The 20,518-nt window shown below is 42.5% G+C and overlaps 1 protein-coding gene across 3 annotated transcripts in view; it reads left to right on the forward strand.

The window, feature by feature from the left end:
- The window catches only part of LOC147703557 (very long chain fatty acid elongase 4-like), a 74,393-nt gene that overhangs the window by 42,648 nt on the left and 11,227 nt on the right, over window positions 1-20,518 (forward strand). For all 3 annotated transcript variants that reach the window (XM_086931907.1, XM_086931908.1, XM_086931906.1), the window contains one exon: window positions 935-1,062. In XM_086931907.1, coding sequence (XP_086788033.1) covers window positions 935-1,062 — 128 coding nt within the window. The remainder of the gene's footprint in view (window positions 1-934; window positions 1,063-20,518) is intronic.

Genomic DNA, 20,518 nt, shown 5'->3' on the forward strand with positions numbered 1-20,518 from the left:
TTAAAATATATAATGTTCTAAAGGATTATAGAGGCTATCTAGTTACCTTAAATGGCAATTGGGTTTCTGTTTTAAGAGCCAGACGCCAAGGGGCTTATTTACAAGCCCCTTTCGCCACTTTTGCATCATTTTTAAAATGGGAAAAGTGACACAAATGTGGGGCAAGGGGCTTGTAAATCTGCCCACAAATCTGTAGCTGACGTTGTGAGATTTTTTGGGGATAGCAGTCTTTTGAAGTCTTCTCAGAAACCTAAAGTTGTCAATTTGTCCTCTCATTGTCCACCCCTTTCACTTTGTGTTACTAAACAATATACTTCATGGGAAGTGCAAATGCATCTTTTGGAGCTGTTTGAAGAAATGTAATTCTGATGAAAAGCTAGGATTCAGAGTAATGTTTCTTTTTAATAAATTGGAAATAGACCACACAGCATATGACCCTAAGTAGGACATCATTGGTGGAGTTATGGTAGTAGACAGAGCAGGCGTTTCAGTGCTGTGGAATTTCCAGTGAGTTTTTACTTTGCAGTTTTTGGTTTCTGTAAGATCCATTGTTTTATAGATCTTTTGTCTCCGATCCATTAACATTGGTTGGTCATCTGATTACCCATGTTGAACAAAAATTTATTTTTACCACATTATTTACTAAGAAATCATTGCTCGGTACTCAATTGAGCATTTTCTGAAACTTATTCCCTGTGAATAAAGCAATGAAAATATGAACCATGGCAAGTATTTTCACTCAGTACATTTTACTAACCGGCAAGATCCTAAAGCTCTGCGTCAATGTGTTGGGTGGGTGCATGTCTTTCATGAAGAACCTTTGATTGTTGGCTTTATATATTGTAATCTATGACTTGGCACTCCTATTCGCAATCATCCCAATAGAAATTCATTTTTTGAACTGTAAAATGTTTCTAACCTTGTTTTATTGCAGCATTCTTCATCGGGATGCTTAACTCCTTCGTCCACATCTTCATGTACCTGTACTACGGGCTGGCAGTCATGGGACCAAGGATGCAGAAATATCTGTGGTGGAAACGGTATCTCACCATCATGCAGCTGGTAATGTTTACTGTGTGCTCACCCTTCTAGCTCTCTCGTCTCTGTCTTCAGCTCCATCAATGTTCAGGACATCCGCACATTGCAAAATATTTAGTAGATCAGATTGTTTAAGTGACGAGGCAGACCGTCAATGCAACAAAATTGAGTGATAATATGAAACAAATGAAAGTGGTGGAAGCTTTGCTATCTGACACACCAGCAACATGCTAGGTGTATGGTAGTGTGTGCAAGTTAAGGGTAAAGCCTCCTTTGATGTTGGTCCAAAGAATTGTGGTCCTTGAAGGTAGCGTCCATCTTGGAACTTAGTATTTTCAATGAAAATCATAATAACAATGCCATAATATTGTAGCAACAGAATTTTTGGTTGATCTTTTTGGGTTCAGCTATGCTACCAGCTTTGAATCCAGCCTACTCTACAGGGGACAAATAAGGCTTTTAATCTTACGTAATCTTCACCATCCCCTTTTCTATTCAACTCCTTCAGCCTTCTTCTGACCGTTGAATGAGTCAGACAAGGAACAAGCTCACGTGCGGATAAGTCCTCTGACACAGACAAATACAAAGAAACTCAGACCACAAATAATGAGTGACTGAGCTAGAACTCACCAAAAATGCCCAAGGACTCTGGGTAGTGATACTATCTGAGGTGAAGGGGAATAACAAAGGGACGTTTTTATCTGGCAGTTTGTAGATGACACCTTTTAGGTTTCTCCTACAGACTGCGTAAGCCATCTGTTGGTGAAAGACCTACTGTTTACAGTACCAGCACTTAGAGTGGGCTTTGGTTCAGCCTATTGGTAATGATAGGTTAACTCTTTTGGTCTATATCATCTGCTTGCTTCCTAATCAATGGCTTTCCTTCCTCTTCTTGTGTTTGTCCCTTCCTTGGATCATAGCTGTTTGTCAGTGCTTCTTACTGGACAAATTGTATCCATCCACGGCTTACATTCAGAGATTTGCTTTTCACTTTTTCTCTTAATAATCCATGGGTGTGGATGTGGTTTCTTGCTTTCACCTCCATGTGCTGGCTCCCTCCTCATCTCTCCCTCGGCTTTCTGTGTTGGTCCCCCACCCCCCCTCCCGTCCAGTTTGCTTTTTTCACATTTGTTCTACACCCATATCTCATATGTTTCTATCCTGTCCACCCCTGCTCGGTGTTGTGTTGCTTGACACCCTCCACTGTTGCACTCTGCTGCTCTGCAGCATTAGGTCGCTGCCTCCCCCTAAGCCACTTTTCCATTGCTTCCTTGCCACTCCCTTAACAGTTTTTTAATTTTTTTGTATTTCTTTTCCGGAGGACTCAGCAGCTCAAATTTGCTAAAGGCGTCTCTTTTCTCTACAAATGTTCTTTTCCACACTTTAAAAAAAAATGTATTACGCCAATGGAGTCTACAGCACCTCAGTGGGGACTGCCAAGGCAACACCCATTTGCTTGGTCAGTGCTAGTTTTACAGAGGAAATGAGTGAAAAAGAAGTGACATATTGGGTGCAGCTTCATTTTAGGAGTAGCTAAAATGGCTGGGGGTGAATAGAATTTTCTTTTACAGTGTGACTTCACCCTTTTGGTGCAAGGATGATGTGCCTTTAGGATATTGTGGTACAGTAAGCCCGATGTGTAGAAACACGTGTAGTAAATCAACAATTATTATACAATAGTAACAGTTCTCGATTTGTCCTTTTGATGTGAAGGAACAGTGCAGCGTACATAGCTCGAGCACTTGGTATGGCACATGGAATTAAAGTTTCAAGTCCACTGAGTGGCACATTTTTGAAAACAAACAAATATGACCGCATTGAAGAGACACGAGCTGTCCTCTACCTTTTCTATTAAAGACACCCGGTGCAATGTCTTCTCTTTTCTCTGCCTGTTGTAAACTTTACTAAGTTTCACATGTGTATTTGTCACTTCTCTGTGTTTTCCCAATGGCTTCTTTTTTTAAAAGTGCATTAGTATTATCGATATCACTTCTCCCAGACATGCACATTTATCAGCTATCCTAGTTATGGACACGTGGGTGTGCCGCAAGATCAAGAGTTGTTATGGGAGTGGGCAGTGCAAATGGTGTGAGCTCCGCCGATGTTGTACCTTTGTGGACATTGACAAACCTCTGCAATGCCCTTGCCAAGTACAGGCCAGCGTATGTGCCACCTCTTACTGATGTAGGACAGGATGTGCTATGAATTAAAACCTTCACCAAGTGAAGAAAACAAGAAAAGTAAAAAAAAAAAAAATCACAGTAATCCGAAACTTGAACATTTAATACAATTAAGAAAATCGGCATCCATAGCATCTGGCAAACAGGGGTGTTCCATGGGCTCCATCATGACTCTCGGGCTTTTTGTGTCTAGAAGAATAGTCTAAGATCTTCAAGGGTTAAAAACCTATGCATACACCCGTGGGGACTTTATTTTTAAAATTGGGCCTATAGGTTGGCTGTCTTTTGGTTTTCCGACATTTGCATTAGGTGCACTGCAGACTTAAGCAATCTTGCCCGAATGTTGACGCTGGGAACATGAAACTCAGCATGACCACTGAAGGCTTATCAAGGAAGCCTACAGTGGTGATACATCTTTTTGTCTTGGTTGTACTGCTCCTTGTGCACTCCAACATTATCCAGTCTCTTTCCCCATTGACTTATCTCACTGGTTGGGAATGTTGATATCATTGTACACAAATACCCAAACATTTCCTTCCTCTTTCATGGCTTATGGTATCTTACTCCAGTGTTCAAAATCTGAGCCGGTGGTTGCAGGTGAGGCCAACCAGCACTCATTTTTGAGGACGGGTACTTTTTTTCCATCCCAGACTTTGATCCAGAGCAAGAGAGAAAACCCATGAGGGGAAAAGGAGGAATTAAAAATGGAAAACAGTGACAAAGGGAGAAAGCAGGGATGAAAAGGAACTTTCAAGAGTGAAATAAAGTGGCAGATAGTGTCTGGTGGATGAAAGAGGCATGAGGAGGAATCAAGACTACAAAGCCTTGGTATACGGCACTCCCGACATTTAATCGTGCCGGCCACTGGCTTTTGAACAAACATTTGGGTACTGGCACATATTTATTTACAAATTTCAAATTAAGAACTGATTTCCACTTAGTTGTACTGATCCAAGTGAATTGTTTAGCACAAATATATAATTCAACACACGACTTCAGTGATTTTGGTTACCTCAGTTCTGAGACTTCGATGATTCATACATTCTGTCCTTTCGACTGCCTGTGATGGTTCAGACCTGTTGTAGTTCTTAGTCCCACTATAAAAAACGACATCTGCACATTCAGTTGCATAGCAATGTTGCTGAAAGGGGAAATAGACTTCACCACGAAGTCGTAACCACACATATCTTTACCACACAAGTCTTTACAATGGCATACTAAATTTAACCCCTCCAAAGTCCAACACTTTTCCTCCTCTAAACAGACTGGAATTGGAATAGTATATTATACCTCTCCGAAGTCCAACGCTTTCCTAAGGCATGCAATTGTAAAGGCTTGCATGGTAAGCATATGCGTGGCAAAGATGTATTTGTTCTTAATACTTGGTTGTAAAGGCATGCATTGTTCAGTAATACAACTCTCTGTAAGTAGTACAGCTAAGGAATTGGACTGATACTTGTGACACCACACTAGTGACAACCCTATCTTCATAGATACCTCATTTCGGCAGCACACTCCCAGCTAGTTCTTAATGTGTTTTTTCTGCCTAGGTCTCATTCTAAACCTATCTAACATATTTGTGGACCACCACCATTGGCTTAGCTGAAAGAACACCTACCTCGAGTTCTCCTCACCCAGACGTGTCTAACGTGGGTCCGGGCCCCATATCAGGTTTCTGGATATCACCGGAAGATACATTTATATACATTATATACAATGTGTCTTACTTACATTGTCAATGATTATTCCGACAAATTTGCCAAGTTCTGATCCTCCTGGATATACATTGAACACTCCTGTTGCCCGGGAAAGTAAACATGAAATTTCTGTATTATGGCCTTCGCCTGATGAATCCATGCCACCATTGCTCCTATGGGGTTCCCGCTGTAATCCACCACTTTTTGTAGTCTTTGTGACCTGTATTTACCAGCCTCCTTCTTGCTCTGAAGAGAGAGCAGTATGCAATTCTCTCTTTTATGAGTTTGTTCCACTAAAGCTGATATCTTATTTTAACACATGGGACAGGAATGCAGTCACATCACAACAACGTCTTTTGTGTGAAAGTATACAGTTAAAATGCAGCATTTCTTTTTTGGCATTCGGCAAAATGTATGCTAGTACCTGACACGGTAGCTCATAATTATCTGCATCCTAAAAATGACAATTGTATGAAAACCATCTATTGTTATTTTTCATAAGTGTGTAACGTTTTGAAAAAAAAGTATGATTTTTGCCCCCAGCACCACATGAAGCATTGAGTTTCTAAATTTGGTCTCTTCTTAGTAGTTCTTAACATCTACGAGTAGATAAAAAATACTATAGTTTGAAGATTTACAAATAGTAAAGTTGTTTGAGAGACCCCCCAAGGTTTGTGAATAAGATGGGAAAGATCTGCCAAAACAAAAAAGCAGCACACTTGTAGAAAACATAACAGTACTCCGAAAGAGATCCAACTGGATCCTTTTCCCAAAATGTTGGTGGTGATGATTCTACCAAGACCAGAAAAGATGACCAAGATTAAAAGAATCCGATTTAGAACCTATAAAGTCACATCATCCATTACAGTTGAAATATGAAGACTCTGTTTAGTCCCTCCCTGCCAGTAGAAAAGGCATCTGGTTTGATGTGGTCTGTGCAATGTATATTACACAGTGGCTACACACACGGTAAGCCTACTATTCAGTCTTCATTGCTGAATCGCCATCAGGGTTGCCTTTGGCACTGGTGGCGCCTAGTGCGACAATCTTTTTTGCCCCTTCCCCGACCTCCTTCACGAATGCTTCCCTCACTATTACCTTCCAACAGTGCCCGCCCCCCCCCATCTGTCCATAGCCCCCTCTCTCACATGAATTTTATTTTTGTTATAGCGCTTTTCATTCAGTGTTGAGTGTCAGAGCACTTTGTCACATACACACATTATACATAGACAATGAATAATATGTGTGTAAATCATTCTATACGAAATGTTACATAAAACAGTGAGGATTACAAGGTGAGGATTACAAGGTGTAGGAATTGCATTTTATCCATACTAGCAGGTTGTAGATTTTAAGAGTGTTTTGTCCAGAGCAGTGTAAACTCAGTATTTAAAACATTCCGCTATGGTTAGGGTTGGCTTTACTAATAAGAATGTATTTCAACCCAACACACCCTTTTTGGGAACATTAGGCAAATGAAAGTCTGGAGAAAAAAACATAATGTTCTAACCTATACTATGCAGTTTGCATGCAGCTCCTATGATGACAGTTCATCAGTTATTGTGCTGTATTAAGATGGTAACTTATGAACTGCAAGTAACAAAAGGATCTCTTTGACAGAAGTAGTAACCCACTATGCTGTCCACATAAAATACATTTGTTTGATCTACATGCTACACGTTCTTTGCAGCAGGCATATTAACCCTACTTTATGGTGAGTCAAAACTGCAATTAGACAAAACTCTGACCTCACTCCAGCAGGAATTTTAATCACCAGAGTTATTTTGACATTTTTAATGTTGCTTGAAAACTGCTGGACACATAACGAAGACTTCAGCAAGTGCTTTTAAATTCATAAGTTAACACATGGCCTTGCCGAGGTCTGCCCAAGGTGCGGTTGCACCAGCCGCACTGCCCTAAAGCAGGCCCTGATCACCAACCTTTATAAAGAATGGTAAAATACCAATATAAGTGATAAGTATGAAAGTGAAATATTTTAGAAATATAGAGGAGATACTAGGTTTAAGGGTAGATTGTTTGCCTTTCTCTCAAAAAATGCAAATAACATAAACATGTGGAAATAGGTGCATGTTTTCTCACAAAAGTAGTTTATAAAGCAAGCAAATCAAAAAGTCAAAGATTATTCAGGTTTTTGAGGGTTCCTACATTCCTTTTGATAAAAACAAGAATATGTATGTCCTATAATGTACATCAGTTTTGCTGTGGACAATCGAATGTATAGGCAATGTGCATTTGGGGCAGACTTAATGTATATTTTAATTCTGTTTGTTTTGTTCTGGTTCTAGCAAACTTTACTAATAATCCACAAGTAGTCTTTCTGAGTCATCTGCTAGTTACATATTTACACCGCTGCCACTGCTGTGCTCACAAGGCTCACAAGGCGCTAAGGCGTTAAGCTCACAAAGGCCATTCAATGAAGACTTAAAAGGGTACACCCGCTCTTCCTGCTTCTCCGCCTCACCTCGCCTCACCTGCCTTGCTGACCTGCAGGGCTCACAGGCTACTGCTGACTTTCCGACTTCCTGCTTCCTGCTGTCACCCGCTGGGCTTCTCCCGAGAACTTCTCCCGGTTCCGTCCGTCGTCCGCCGCCCGCTGCCCAGGCTTCCGCTACGGGGAGGGGGGTGGAAATTTACCGGAATTGCAAACTACAGTCTGCGGCTCACTCTATTGTTTAAGCAGCATTGCCTGCCATCAAATGCACCCAAAGGAGGGAAAGTTCATCCAGCCTTCTATTTTGTTCTTCTCTCTAATGTAGTTGGCCAAGACTCAGTGTGTTTGTTTTTTTTCTCTTTGGGATTAAGAACTAGAACTATGTTGTCTGGCTTGGATTGGAGAGTGTAGTCCTAAGAAGCTCCATCTCCAATCTGACACAACACTTGGAATCTCCCCCATCCGACCCACCCCTGCATGAGAAGTTTGATATGCCACCTGCTATCTGAAGAGCCTCACTCATCAATGCTATCCACTTTGAAGAGGCCCATTGACCACAGGTGCCAATTAAATCCTGATTCTGATTTTTATTTTAAAATAGGCTCCAGGCAAGACTTGGTTGGGCTGAGATTCCCCTGTGAAATCCTGCCATCTTAATTATTTATGCAAATGAGTGTGGGTAAATGAGTATAGTCTACAAGTTATCTTCCTTAAAATGCCCCCAAAATTACCACTTAGCAAACTGTCTTTTCAAACAAAATTAATCTCTTTGAATCCAAATGCTGGATATCAATTTCCCTACTTTGTTCCTTTAAGCGTGCTTCTGAAATATTATTTAAATTGTGGTATCATTTTGTGACCTCTAGCTAGGAGTGTGCCACAGGCTTTCTCTCCAGCGCTGTTAGTTGTAAAAGCTCTGAAGCAGCTGTCGGTCAAGGTTTGTTGGAATCGAGGTGATATTTATCATACCGCATTAGTTACAATACTCCAGGGCACCTTATGTATTGGGTGCTATAAATAGCTACTATTTTGAGTTATTGGGATCTAACATGCAGATATTAATGCATCACTAACCAAAATCACCATGGTACAGCTTGACTAATACCAATTAACCAGCAGAAGAGTGAACCCAAATATATGAAGAGCTAACAAGAGGAGTCACTCTTGTTTTCAGAAGAATCCTCACTCGCCAACCTAGTTTTGGTGACATGCTTCATCATTGAGTTCCCACCAGAGAGGCCGAGTGCCTCCCTGGTGTGCTGCGACGCCTGATTACAGCAGAGCGGTTTATTTTTGTGGAGGTGCAAAAAGTGATGGTGCAAATGTTAAAATTGCCTTTACCAATCAATTCAAATTTTTTTTTTTTACCAATCAAAAATATCTATTGGTGGAGCAGTAAGGCGAGTTTAAAACTATTTTGGTGAGGTGGATGTAAGACTGGCTTGACTAATACTTCAGTACAGCACACATGGGCAAAGATTTGTATGCTTGGCCATTTTGGAAAAAAGCTAGTTTTCAGTTGTGCCTAGCTGGATCTTGTATATGTCCAGAAAACATCTATATGCTTGAAACACGTTGCCCACTGATAGGCACTGAAATATATCCTGTTGGATTAGGAAGGCAGCCTTTCACCTAGTCTATGGGAGCTATCACCGTTCACATCTATTGCTACTTTGCCTGCCTGTTTTACAGTTTGCAACATGTAGGACGTGAGCTTTTGTGTTAGATGTTGTGCATGCTAGGTTCAAATAACCAAATGTAATGGTCAGGAACTTTCATTTATATCTTGCAGACATTCCTCATATGAAACATAAAAGCCTTCCTTTAGGAATTGCTATATATATATATAAATGGTGCATTTATTGTCCATTTTCTTAAAAAATAAATGTTTTATTGCTGTCTCCCTCCATTTGTGAAAACAGATCACCCAATTAAAAGTTAGTTAGTTAGTTTGGAGGCTTGGCCTGAGACCAGCATGGTGGACGCAATCAATTGAGGTTCACACCTGCCCCAAATTAAATCCAGCATAATTCTTATCCCTCATAGCTTGCATAATGCCCTCTTCCCAAGTGCCACCCATAAAGGCAAATGGAAGAACCACTGGTGTGGTAGTGAGCTCTAGGAGACTGCAGTCTACTCACTCCGAGGTGGAATTGTGGAAAAGCTTTGGTGGCTCAGGGTCCCACGTGTTGCTCACTCTGACTCGCTAGAAGAACATTGTGCAGTGGCCCCAGTATCTGAAGCTGGAAGCAGGTGGTGAGTATAGGCCTGTAATACATAAAAAATACTATGAGAGGAAGGGGTGGAACGATGGGGCACAGACACTCAACCAAGCATAACAAAACATGTGAACAATCACTGTTACATGGGTTTCGGCAAGTCAGATAAAATAATCTTGTTTTTAGAGTAAGGTAGCCCTCAGCCATCAACATGGTGGCATGCTTCATCATGGGGCTCCTCCTCACGTCTGGTAACCCTAGATCAACAGGGAAGTTCTTGTATGTTTTGGGTCCTGGGACAGATGAGCTCCCAAAGAGCTACCTATTACTAGGATAAGGTTACCCTAATGAAATATATATATAGAGAGATGAAAAACTGTTAGAAATACCTTATGGTGGACATGCGCTGCCTTTATTATCGAACCTTTGTAGGTATAGTTAAAAATAGAAAGGGGAATTCTTCAAACCTCATGTAGGTATATATGTTTCAGCTCTCAGATATGCCTTTAAGAAGTGCTCTTCGACTTTCCTTAAGACCAAATTAAAACAAATCTCTGTAAATGTGAAGCAACAATTGGGATAAATTGTATAAAAATAGTTTGATATTTCACCCAAAGTTCCTGAGGTGCTTCTGTCGCCAAAGCTTATGATCAGGAATCTGTGAGTACGATTAAATATGAGAATGAGTGTTCAACATATTCTTGATCATGTCAATTCTTACCAAACTTGATAACTTAATGAGCGGCAAACCGTCCAATACCAGACACAGGTCAGCATCAAATGCGTAGTGAAAAGGTGCTTACTTACTAACAAAGTGTACATGCACCATATGAGGAAGTCATGCAATGTCAACACTGAATTTAATGTCTTACCACTGTAGGGTCACAATCAGGCTTACACTCTAAGGTTCTGGACCTTCAAGGTGCTTTATGAAGAATAATTATCATAAGTGGACAATTGCAGTCTGTAATGCACAAACCTGGTAGTCCATCCGAGCTGTGCTCCTTGTATTGCTCAATTTCTCTAATTAATGTTGAAACCAAGATGATAGAGCGGATATATCTGGACCAGTGTGTCTTCGTGCCCTGATGCTTCACTAGACCTATTAGATGCCCCCACAATATGCTCTCTTGGACTGGTCACCTGGATGACCTCTTGTCTGTCCTAATAGTTGACTTTGTTAGGCATTTGATTCAGTCAAAAGAGACTAGTTGTTTGCGCTCCTAGAGAAATATAATAAGATCAGGGAGCCACTTGAGGTCTATTACCTAGGGTATAAATGACAACTGAGAGGATTGAAGCTGGGCAAAATAACATGGTACCTCAACTAGAAAGGCTGCAGGTTTACCTCTTGTAATAAACTGGATTATTATTTTTTTGGGAGGCAGGGTTGACTACCCACCGCAAGGAATAATCACAACCCTTGTCAGGGGAACCCTCCAAGTCACTAAATTAACCTCAGCTCAATCCCTCTGGTAACTATGGCACAGTGAAGAACGACTTAACTTTGGGAAATGTGCAAAGTATTTATGTAGCACCAAAACAGTAATACATTTGAAATGCAAATCAATACAAATCCCAAAACAAATTAGAAAACATAGAGTAACATTTAATTAGCAACATTACACACAAATCACAACAATCCAATAAGGAGAACCAGATATATGCCTTGTTTTAATGTTTTAAGTGAAAATAGCTTCTAGAAGCACAAAGAGGCAATGATAGTCAATGGTCATAATAGACCGCGACCTAGGTGTAACGTGACACTGACTGCAATGGGGTGTGGATCAGATACACCAACCAGGTTCATCCTGGTCAAATATTTTACCTTGTGACTTAAGTCCTTTAACCGCATCGCTGCTGCGGTCATTTTTGCGCTATGCGGCTGTTTTCGCAAAACCGCGTTACATGACGAGCTCAGCTCGTCATCCGCACACGCCACCCGTGGCTGATGACGAGCTGAGCTCGTCATCAGCATCGAAGGGGTTAAGTCTCAGTCTACCACAGGAGTATACTTCTAAAGCTCCCCATGACCTCAGGGAAGGCACTTAGAGACACATAGGGTGGCGGTCAGCAGCCAAACAGCAAGGTCTAGTACAGGTCCAGGTGCCACTAAGCAGCGGAGCAGTTGTAAGCAAAGGCCTCTTGTTTCCCTGTAGCTTTAATAGGAGGTCAGCCATATGACGCTTGGAGTTCACTTCTTTGTCCTGGGTACACAAGATTGAGCAGATCCAGTCCTTTCAGTGCTCTACTTAGCTTATACTGCAGGTTGAGTCCTCTTCTGAACGGCCTTGTATCCAGGCATGTTCTGAAGTGGGTGCCTGGAGATGCCACATTTATGCCTGGCATAAGCTAGTGGGTGGCAGTTTCTCCTGGGCATGCTGTAGCCAATGGGGTAAAAGTTCCCGGGCCAACCAAACTCACTTTAGACATTTTTAAGATGGCAGAAGACTTCTGCCACACTAAATGTGGGCTATTACTTCTAGGTGTGTGTGTGTGGGTAGTGCACTATGGAAAACCTTTTGTCCTCCCACATCTAACACTAAACCTCAGTTTGGCACAGTCACTGTACCCTGAATAATACCAAAGACAGAAGTCTGATGGAACAAAAGTAGGGTTTTGCAGCAACTAGACTGTGGATGCACATACTTTGTTTTTCATCCTGGTCTCGCCATTTCACGTGCGCCCTCAGTGTTATATGTAAAACCTCTGCAGACCTGCCAAGCAGGATTTGACATTATAATTTCAAAAAGGATGCTCAAGATCCCTCCCTGCATAATGTCCGGTTCAGATCTATCATCTCTGACCACTCAGGTCAGCCTATTGTTTACTTTTAGGATACAGTCACACCGGTTCACACCTATTCAAATACTAATTACTGGCTGTTAGACCTGGCATCATTGGCGTGAGTCTCCCTTCCATTTTGACGGATTGCCTCCTCTGTTTTGATATGTTTTTGCTGGATTTATGCTTTGGGCACTGTGCCACTGCTGATCAGTGCCACAGTGCAAGTGTTCCCTGTGATAAATTAATATACTAATTGGATTCCATGATTGGGTTATGTGATTTACCTGTCAGCCCCTAGTACAGTGCACCATGTGTGCCCAGGGCTTGTAAATCAAATGCAGCTGGTGGGATTTCCGCACTGGTTGTGCCACCCACAGAAGCAGCTTGTAAAGTGTGTCTCAGGCCTGCCATTGCAAGGCCTGTGTGCAGTCTAGCACTGCCACGTCGACTTGGCCAAGTGCACCCACTTGCCAGTCCCTAAACCTTCTCTACTTCATATTAGACACCCCTGTGGTAGGCCCAAGGGCAGGGTGCATTGTAAGTACAAGGTAGGACATGCTCTGATGTGTGTAGCATGTTCTAATAGTGAATTACAGCCATTTGCGTTTTTCACTATTGAAGGCTATCTGTTCTCATAGGCCAGAATGGGCAGTTAGATTATTACGTGTTTATAATCCTAACTCGGGGAACACGGTAGAAATTCGAATGTAGTATGCCTGAACTCAGAATTATAAAATACATCTTTTAGTAAAGTTTCTTTTATTATTTTGTGTTTGCAAATACCACTTTTAGAAAGTAGGTATTTGCTTGCCTAACCATTTGAGCCTGCCTCTGCTGGGTTGTGTATTCCTTGTCTGGGTTTGTGAGTGACAGGGTTGGGGGATTCCAGGAGACAGGCTGGGGCAGCCCGGTGGTGAATAGACAGATCTGCATCTAGATGGGAGGGAGGAGTTGCACCTCTGACCTGAAGATGGCTGGGCCTTCCCTCTACAATGCTGGCTCCACCTCCTGTGGCTTGTCTGATGTCTCTGCCCTGCACTGTGAAAGGAGAGGAGGAATCATGTCAACAGAGTGCTCCAGAGCTGTATCTTCCCTCCCCTGTGCCGGCTCCACCTCCTGTGGGGTGTCTGATGTCTCTGCCCTGCACAGTGAAAGGAAAAAGAGTCATGTAAAAAAAAGTGCTCAGGAACTGGTTTGGACTAGGCAGAGGCCTCTCTGCCTTCAGAGAACAAATGATTTTGTGGTATAAATATTGGGACCCTGATCCTAAGAAATTAGATCACTTCTGGAACAAGAAACCTTTCTGCCAAGGAGAAGAACCAAGGAAGCTGCAGGAGTTTGGAATGCCACTCTGCCAGTGTGCTGTTTGCTGGGTTGACCTGCAGTGGTTGCTTCATTTCCAAGGGAAAGGAGAAGGACTTTGTAAAGACTTTCATCTACAGAATATTCTCCAAGGGCTTGAACTGTGCTTGCCTCCTTCTGAAGTCTCAGGGCCAAAAGACTTCACCTCCAGCTCCCTCCTGAATTTCCTTGCTGGAAATTCGGACTCCAGTCACTTGCGTGCAGCTGGGAGCTGGAAGCACGACGCAACAAGAAGAAGCGTGTCGCTGCCGCAGCTGAAATCATCGCAACACCGGAGAAGCGAGCCTTCGCCGCATCTCCCTGGAAGCGTGTGTTCATCGAAGCTGCCTACTGTCGCATCGCCCAAGAAGCATGACAACATCGAGAGAGTCGCCATCGCATCACCGGAGAAGCATGTCGCAGGCCCTGTCGCGGCTCCAACATACAGAGTCGTCGCAAGGCTGCCAGGGCGTCATCGTCATCGCATCGCATCAAGGGCGCCATCTTCTCGCATCGCAACTGGATCATCGCTTCGCCTCAAGGCACCATCTTGCCCACCGCAACGGGCCCGCAAGCCGAGAACCTCGCATCACCTTCGCTCCGGTAAGGCTCACGACGAGTCCCCTACTCTGCGCAAGCATTGAGGAAGGACGAAACCGTTCCCCCGGATCACGGAACCGACGCATCTCCCCTTGTGCGAGCCTTTTCTTTACTTTGCGTTACGCATCCAGGTACTTTGTTGAGAACTTAGTCGCATTTACCAACAACTTGAATTAAGAGACTTTAATCATCTTTTAAGTAATCTTAAGTGTAGTATTATGGATTTTTGTCATTTGTGGTCTTGTGTTTAAGTCTAAATAAAGAATACTTATTTTCATAAAACCTGTGTTGTGTCAATCTGTAGTGTTTTCATTGTATTACTGTGTATATCCACAAATGCTTAACACACTGCCTCTGAGATAATCCTGTCTGCTCGTGCCAAGCTACCAAGGGGGCAGTGGCGGCTGGTGACATTTGAAAGTGGTAGGGCGTAAAATAATTGGGGGGGTTAATATAATTTATATAGAACATATTGAAGACGTAACCTTCATATTCATTAAAATAAATCCTCCAGATAATCTGGTAATAGTTTATTGAATTCTGCATTAAGCTTTGCTACATAAATGCTTTTCTTTCTTCTGGACTGCTTCAGTATATGGGTCTATTCCCAGCCAGGCAGATAATTGACACATTGCAAATTCTTTTTAGGCCACAGTTATATGCAATACTATGGAGCGGCTATGACAAGAATTCAGCAACTATTCACTGCCTGACGTAGATAGGATAAGCATAGTTTTCTAAACTGAGGAGCTTCCGTCCAAACACTTGTAATAGTAAGTACAATGGCAGTGATGTATCTGGGAGATGCACTGCTTAAGAGAACAACGATCCTTATTCTAAATCGGTATTGTCCTTTGACAAACATATATTCATTCATTCATTTAAGCATACAAAAGCTGTTCAATGTCATTCAGAAAATTAGCTAAACAAAAGCATCTTATTTGTTGTGAGTTAAAGCTGACATAACACTGTTTTCTGTTATTTAAGCTGCAAGCATGAGTCAAGTAGCACTATAGGAAACCCACAACAACCGTATTACAAATTAATTTAAACCATCTATGCAGGCATAGTAGCTCAGTAAATTAAATATTTGCTGCTAAAATGTGAGTGTAATTAGCTGGTAACCTGTTCGAATCCATGCAGGACAAACTCATTCTTCCGATATCATTAGTTTGAGTATGAATAAGTACGAATGAATTGTAACTGTCACCTAGGTCCATGCACGATCCCTGATAGTATTCCCTCAACACCTGTGTGTTTTGATGCCCCCGAGGAAACACGAGTGGCACAAATAGAGCAATCAGTATACAATCAACCCTGGCGCAGCCGTGGGCGCTCCAGCGGACATGGAATGTGGTCTCTGCAGCTTGCATTTCATAGGGTCCTTTGTGCTGCTATCATGCCGAAAATACAAACCGGGGTATTAAAAGGGACATTTCAGGCCCTGCTTGTTCACGGGGGTTTGGCAGGTAAATAAGTGATCAGAACCCCGCCCCCGTTAAATTACTTGTAACTGAAAGTTCCAAGTTATACAGTTTAAACATTATAGGCACTTCTTGTACATCTCGAGCCCCACAATTCCATCACCGGGAAGAAGTAAATACAATGCCACACAAAACGCAGGACTGTTCCTTCTTTTTATTTGCGCACTCCAGGACACAGTTGTTCTGTACAATCTACAAACAAACACATCACATACAAAATCATGACTTTGTCACACCGCCTGCATCGTGATAGTGGTCTGCCCGGAGGGATGGTAAAACGGAAACACACTTTTAATAACGCCCTCTCTAATTAACGAAACAAAATCTATAATTCAATCGTGCACAAAACACTTTACAAATTCTCTTGTACATATAGGGCCAGATGTATCAAGGCTTTTGCGACTCGCAAAGGCTGAAAATCGCAGAATTTCGGCCTTTGCGACTTGCAAACGGCCGTTTTGCGATATTTCACATGTATGAAAAAATCGCAATTTATTTAATCGCAATTATTTGCGATTCCTTCTTTTGCATAGCATTTAAGGAATCGCAAATTTTGCGATTCCTTAAATGATATGTATGACACATTTTTGGTGTGCGAATGTGTGTAAAAAAATCTCATTTTACCATCAACTTGTAGTTGGTGGTAATTTGCGATTTTTTTTCAAAATGCCCTAATTGGCATTTGTAAGGGTGGCATGTGACACTCATACATGCCCATAGGGCATGTATGTGTGCCACATGCACACACATGTAGATTTGAGGGGTGCAGCAGGGTGTCTTTGAGACACCGACTCAGTGTTTTACTCGAGACTTACCACTATGTGACTTAGACTGTGTTTATTCAAGTGTTAACCAACATTCAGTATGCAACTTGGGCAGGAATTTTTCCCATCAGTTGCCGCTCTGTACCACCATTATTTCATCATTTGGGTCCTCCATACCCTGGAGTTTGTACACAGAACCGGTCACACTGTGAGTGGTGTGAGGACTATGTGAGTAAGGGGACCGATGTCATATGTGTTTGTTGGGTGGTGTCTTAAAAGTGATGTCGACAAGGTTTACACCTGAGGGAAGCAGTGCAGTGAGGAAAAAGTGAAAGTGAATACAATTAGGTGGACCTGAGTAGAAAAATGGTTTATTGGTTTCTCTCGGACCCCTAAGACTAAAAAACAGGTGAAAAAAGTAGATTTAACAATATATCTACATGCAAGTGGTCAACATGTTTCTGCATTTACCAGGAGTGTTCCCTATGCATTCTTCAGGAACAAGATATTGCTACTGCTTGCTTTCATCAGTGAGAAATTAAATTTAAAATGGAAAATTTCACCTGAAAATCAGGTGTCGAATCTCCGCCACAGTCTAAAAACAAGTCACATAAGAAGAAAAGAAAAGAGAAAAACAACATGGAATTATGGAATGCACTACAGACATTGCGCTATTCCTGTGTTCACGTATATGCATTCTGCACGAACATGGTAACACTCACCCAATGCTTGTGGGGAAGGCGCCTCACCTCACCTGGCAGGAGCTCAGGTAAAATAGGAGCACTGCTCTGTTAGCAAAAGAACAATAACAGGGACATTCAACCGTTTCAGTAGGACATAGCAAGAAAAAACTGGGTTTGTTAAAAATATACTCGGTATCAGACCGAGATCGAGAATTCTACGTGTAACAATAGGGGCCGTAGCGAGGTATAGCCATGTACGCTGCCCGTATTGTTGCTCGAGAAGGACTACCACACGCACTCACCTCTCCGTCAGTGTCTCCAAACGTCCCTCTGGGCTCTTCTGGGGAGGCACCGAACAAGGGAAATGGGCGGGTATATCAGTGGAGATTATTGGGCGAGTGTGATGTATGATGGGAATTGTAGTTCCTCGATAGACGGTAAACAGTGGTATTGGTTTTTTTGAGGAAGACTATGTAGTGCTATAATGACATCCATGGTATAGGTTCGTTAAGACCATCCTTGTCACTATTCAATTTGTACACCCATTTTTGCTCAATTCTGAATAGAAATTTACCGACATCTGGACAATGATCGGGTATTGTGGGCTGCTCTAAAATAGTCCATTGGAATTCGCTCGGCCCATGTCCTTTCTCCAAGAAGTGTGCTGTTAAGCGAGTCGCTTGTTTCCGACAGCGGACTGTACTTTTGTGTTCTCCAATTCTTATTTTGGTTTTGCGGGTTGTCATGCCAACGTACCTCTTTGAACACGGGCACGTGATCATATAGATCGTGTTTTCGCTGTTACAATTGGTGAACTTGCGCTGTTGCCAAGGGCGCGTTGTTCCGATGTCAACACTGGTGGTTCTCGTGGTTTGAGGGCATGCCGAGCAGTTGCCACAGGGGTGGTGTCCTTGTACAGGTGGCATGTCCCATAAGGTACCGATCTGTCGTGATGTTTTATTTTTCGGTCTGGTATGGACCAAGTGGTCTCTTATATTTGGTCCTCTCTTGAAGGCAAAAAGGGGCGGCGGTAGAGTATCTCCACTAGTGTTTAGGATAGACCAATGTTTTGTTATGATCTTTCGAACTTCATTTGATCTTGTATGGAACGTGTTGACAAAAGTCATCCTCTGGGTCTTTTCCTTTTGAATGGCAACCTCCAGAAGGGCTTCTCTATTATTGTTAGAGGCCCTTTTCTTGGACTGGCGAATGATCTTTGCCGGATATTTCTTTTCTCGCAAAAATTTGGAGAGTGTCCCAGAATGTTTCTCAAATGATTCCTTGGTTGAGCAGTTCCTTTTTAGTCTGAGAAATTGCCCAAATGGCAAATTTTCTCTTAGAGATCTCGGATGGCAACTTTCAAAATTGAGCAGCGCGTTGCGTGCCATTGGTTTCCTATATAGTTCTGTGTTGAGCCCCTCTTCTGTGACTACAATAAGAAGGTGTAGGAAAGGCAATTCCTTCTTGCTGCATTCCAAGGTGAATTTCAGAAATTGATTACAATTGTTCAACCAGCTGTGAAATTCCTGAAGGCTGGTCTCTGAGCCCCTCCATACAACAAGGATATCGTCTATGTATCGCTTCCAAAGTCGGAGCGATACATAGTGAGGGTTGTCTTGATGTAGGATTTTGGTTTGTTCCAGTGCATGGACGTATAAATTCGCCAAGCTCGGCGCGAAAACGCTGCCCATGCTGGTGCCAGACGTCTGGAGGTAGATGGTATCTTCAAATTTGAAGTAGTTTTCCTTCATTGCCAGTTCTGCCAATTCCATAATGAAAGAGACCGGAGTGATTGTTTGTAGGTCTCTTTCTTGGAGGATGTTACCCACCACTTCCAAGGTTTCTGTTTGTGGGATGGATGTATATAGGGACTCTACATCAAAGGATACTAGTAGGTCCAAAGTGGGATCGAAGTCTACTGCTCAACCAAGGAATCATTTGAGAAACATTCTGGGACACTCTCCAAATTTTTGCGAGAAAAGAAATATCCGGCAAAGATCATTCGCCAGTCCAAGAAAAGGGCCTCTAACAATAATAGAGAAGCCCTTCTGGAGGTTGCCATTCAAAAAGAAAAGACCCAGAGGATGACTTTTGTCAACACGTTCCATACAAGATCAAATGAAGTTCGAAAGATCATAACAAAACATTGGTCTATCCTAAACACTAGTGGAGATACTCTACCGCCGCCCCTTTTTGCCTTCAAGAGAGGACCAAATATAAGAGACCACTTGGTCCATACCAGACCGAAAAATAAAACATCACGACAGATCGGTACCTTATGGGACATGCCACCTGTACAAGGACACCACCCCTGTGGCAACTGCTCGGCATGCCCTCAAACCACGAGAACCACCAGTGTTGACATCGGAACAACGCGCCCTTGGCAACAGCGCAAGTTCACCAATTGTAACAGCGAAAACACGATCTATATGATCACGTGCCCGTGTTCAAAGAGGTACGTTGGCATGACAACCCGCAAAACCAAAATAAGAATTGGAGAACACAAAAGTACAGTCCGCTGTCGGAAACAAGCGACTCGCTTAACAGCACACTTCTTGGAGAAAGGACATGGGCCGAGCGAATTCCAATGGACTATTTTAGAGCAGCCCACAATACCCGATCATTGTCCAGATGTCGGTAAATTTCTATTCAGAATTGAGCAAAAATGGGTGTACAAATTGAATAGTGACAAGGATGGTCTTAACGAACCTATACCATGGATGTCATTATAGCACTACATAGTCTTCCTCAAAAAAAACAATACCACTGTTTACCGTCTATCGAGGAACTACAATTCCCATCATACATCACACTCGCCCACTAATCTCCACTGATATACCCGCCCATTTCCCTTGTTCGGTGCCTCCCCAGAAGAGCCCAGAGGGACGTTTGGAGACACTGACGGAGAGGTGAGTGCGTGTGGTAGTCCTTCTCGAGCAACAATACGGGCAGCGTACATGGCTATACCTCGCTACGGCCCCTATTGTTACACGTAGAATTCTCGATCTCGGTCTGATACCGAGTATATTTTTAACAAACCCAGTTTTTTCTTGCTATGTCCTACTGAAACGGTTGAATGTCCCTGTTATTGTTCTTTTGCTAACAGAGCAGTGCTCCTATTTTACCTGAGCTCCTGCCAGGTGAGGTGAGGCGCCTTCCCCACAAGCATTGGGTGAGTGTTACCATGTTCGTGCAGAATGCATATACGTGAACACAGGAATAGCGCAATGTCTGTAGTGCATTCCATAATTCCATGTTGTTTTTCTCTTTTCT

This window comes from Lissotriton vulgaris, chromosome 7 (assembly GCF_964263255.1).
Source record: "Lissotriton vulgaris chromosome 7, aLisVul1.2, whole genome shotgun sequence".
NCBI classification, from domain to species: Eukaryota; Metazoa; Chordata; class Amphibia; order Caudata; family Salamandridae; genus Lissotriton; species Lissotriton vulgaris.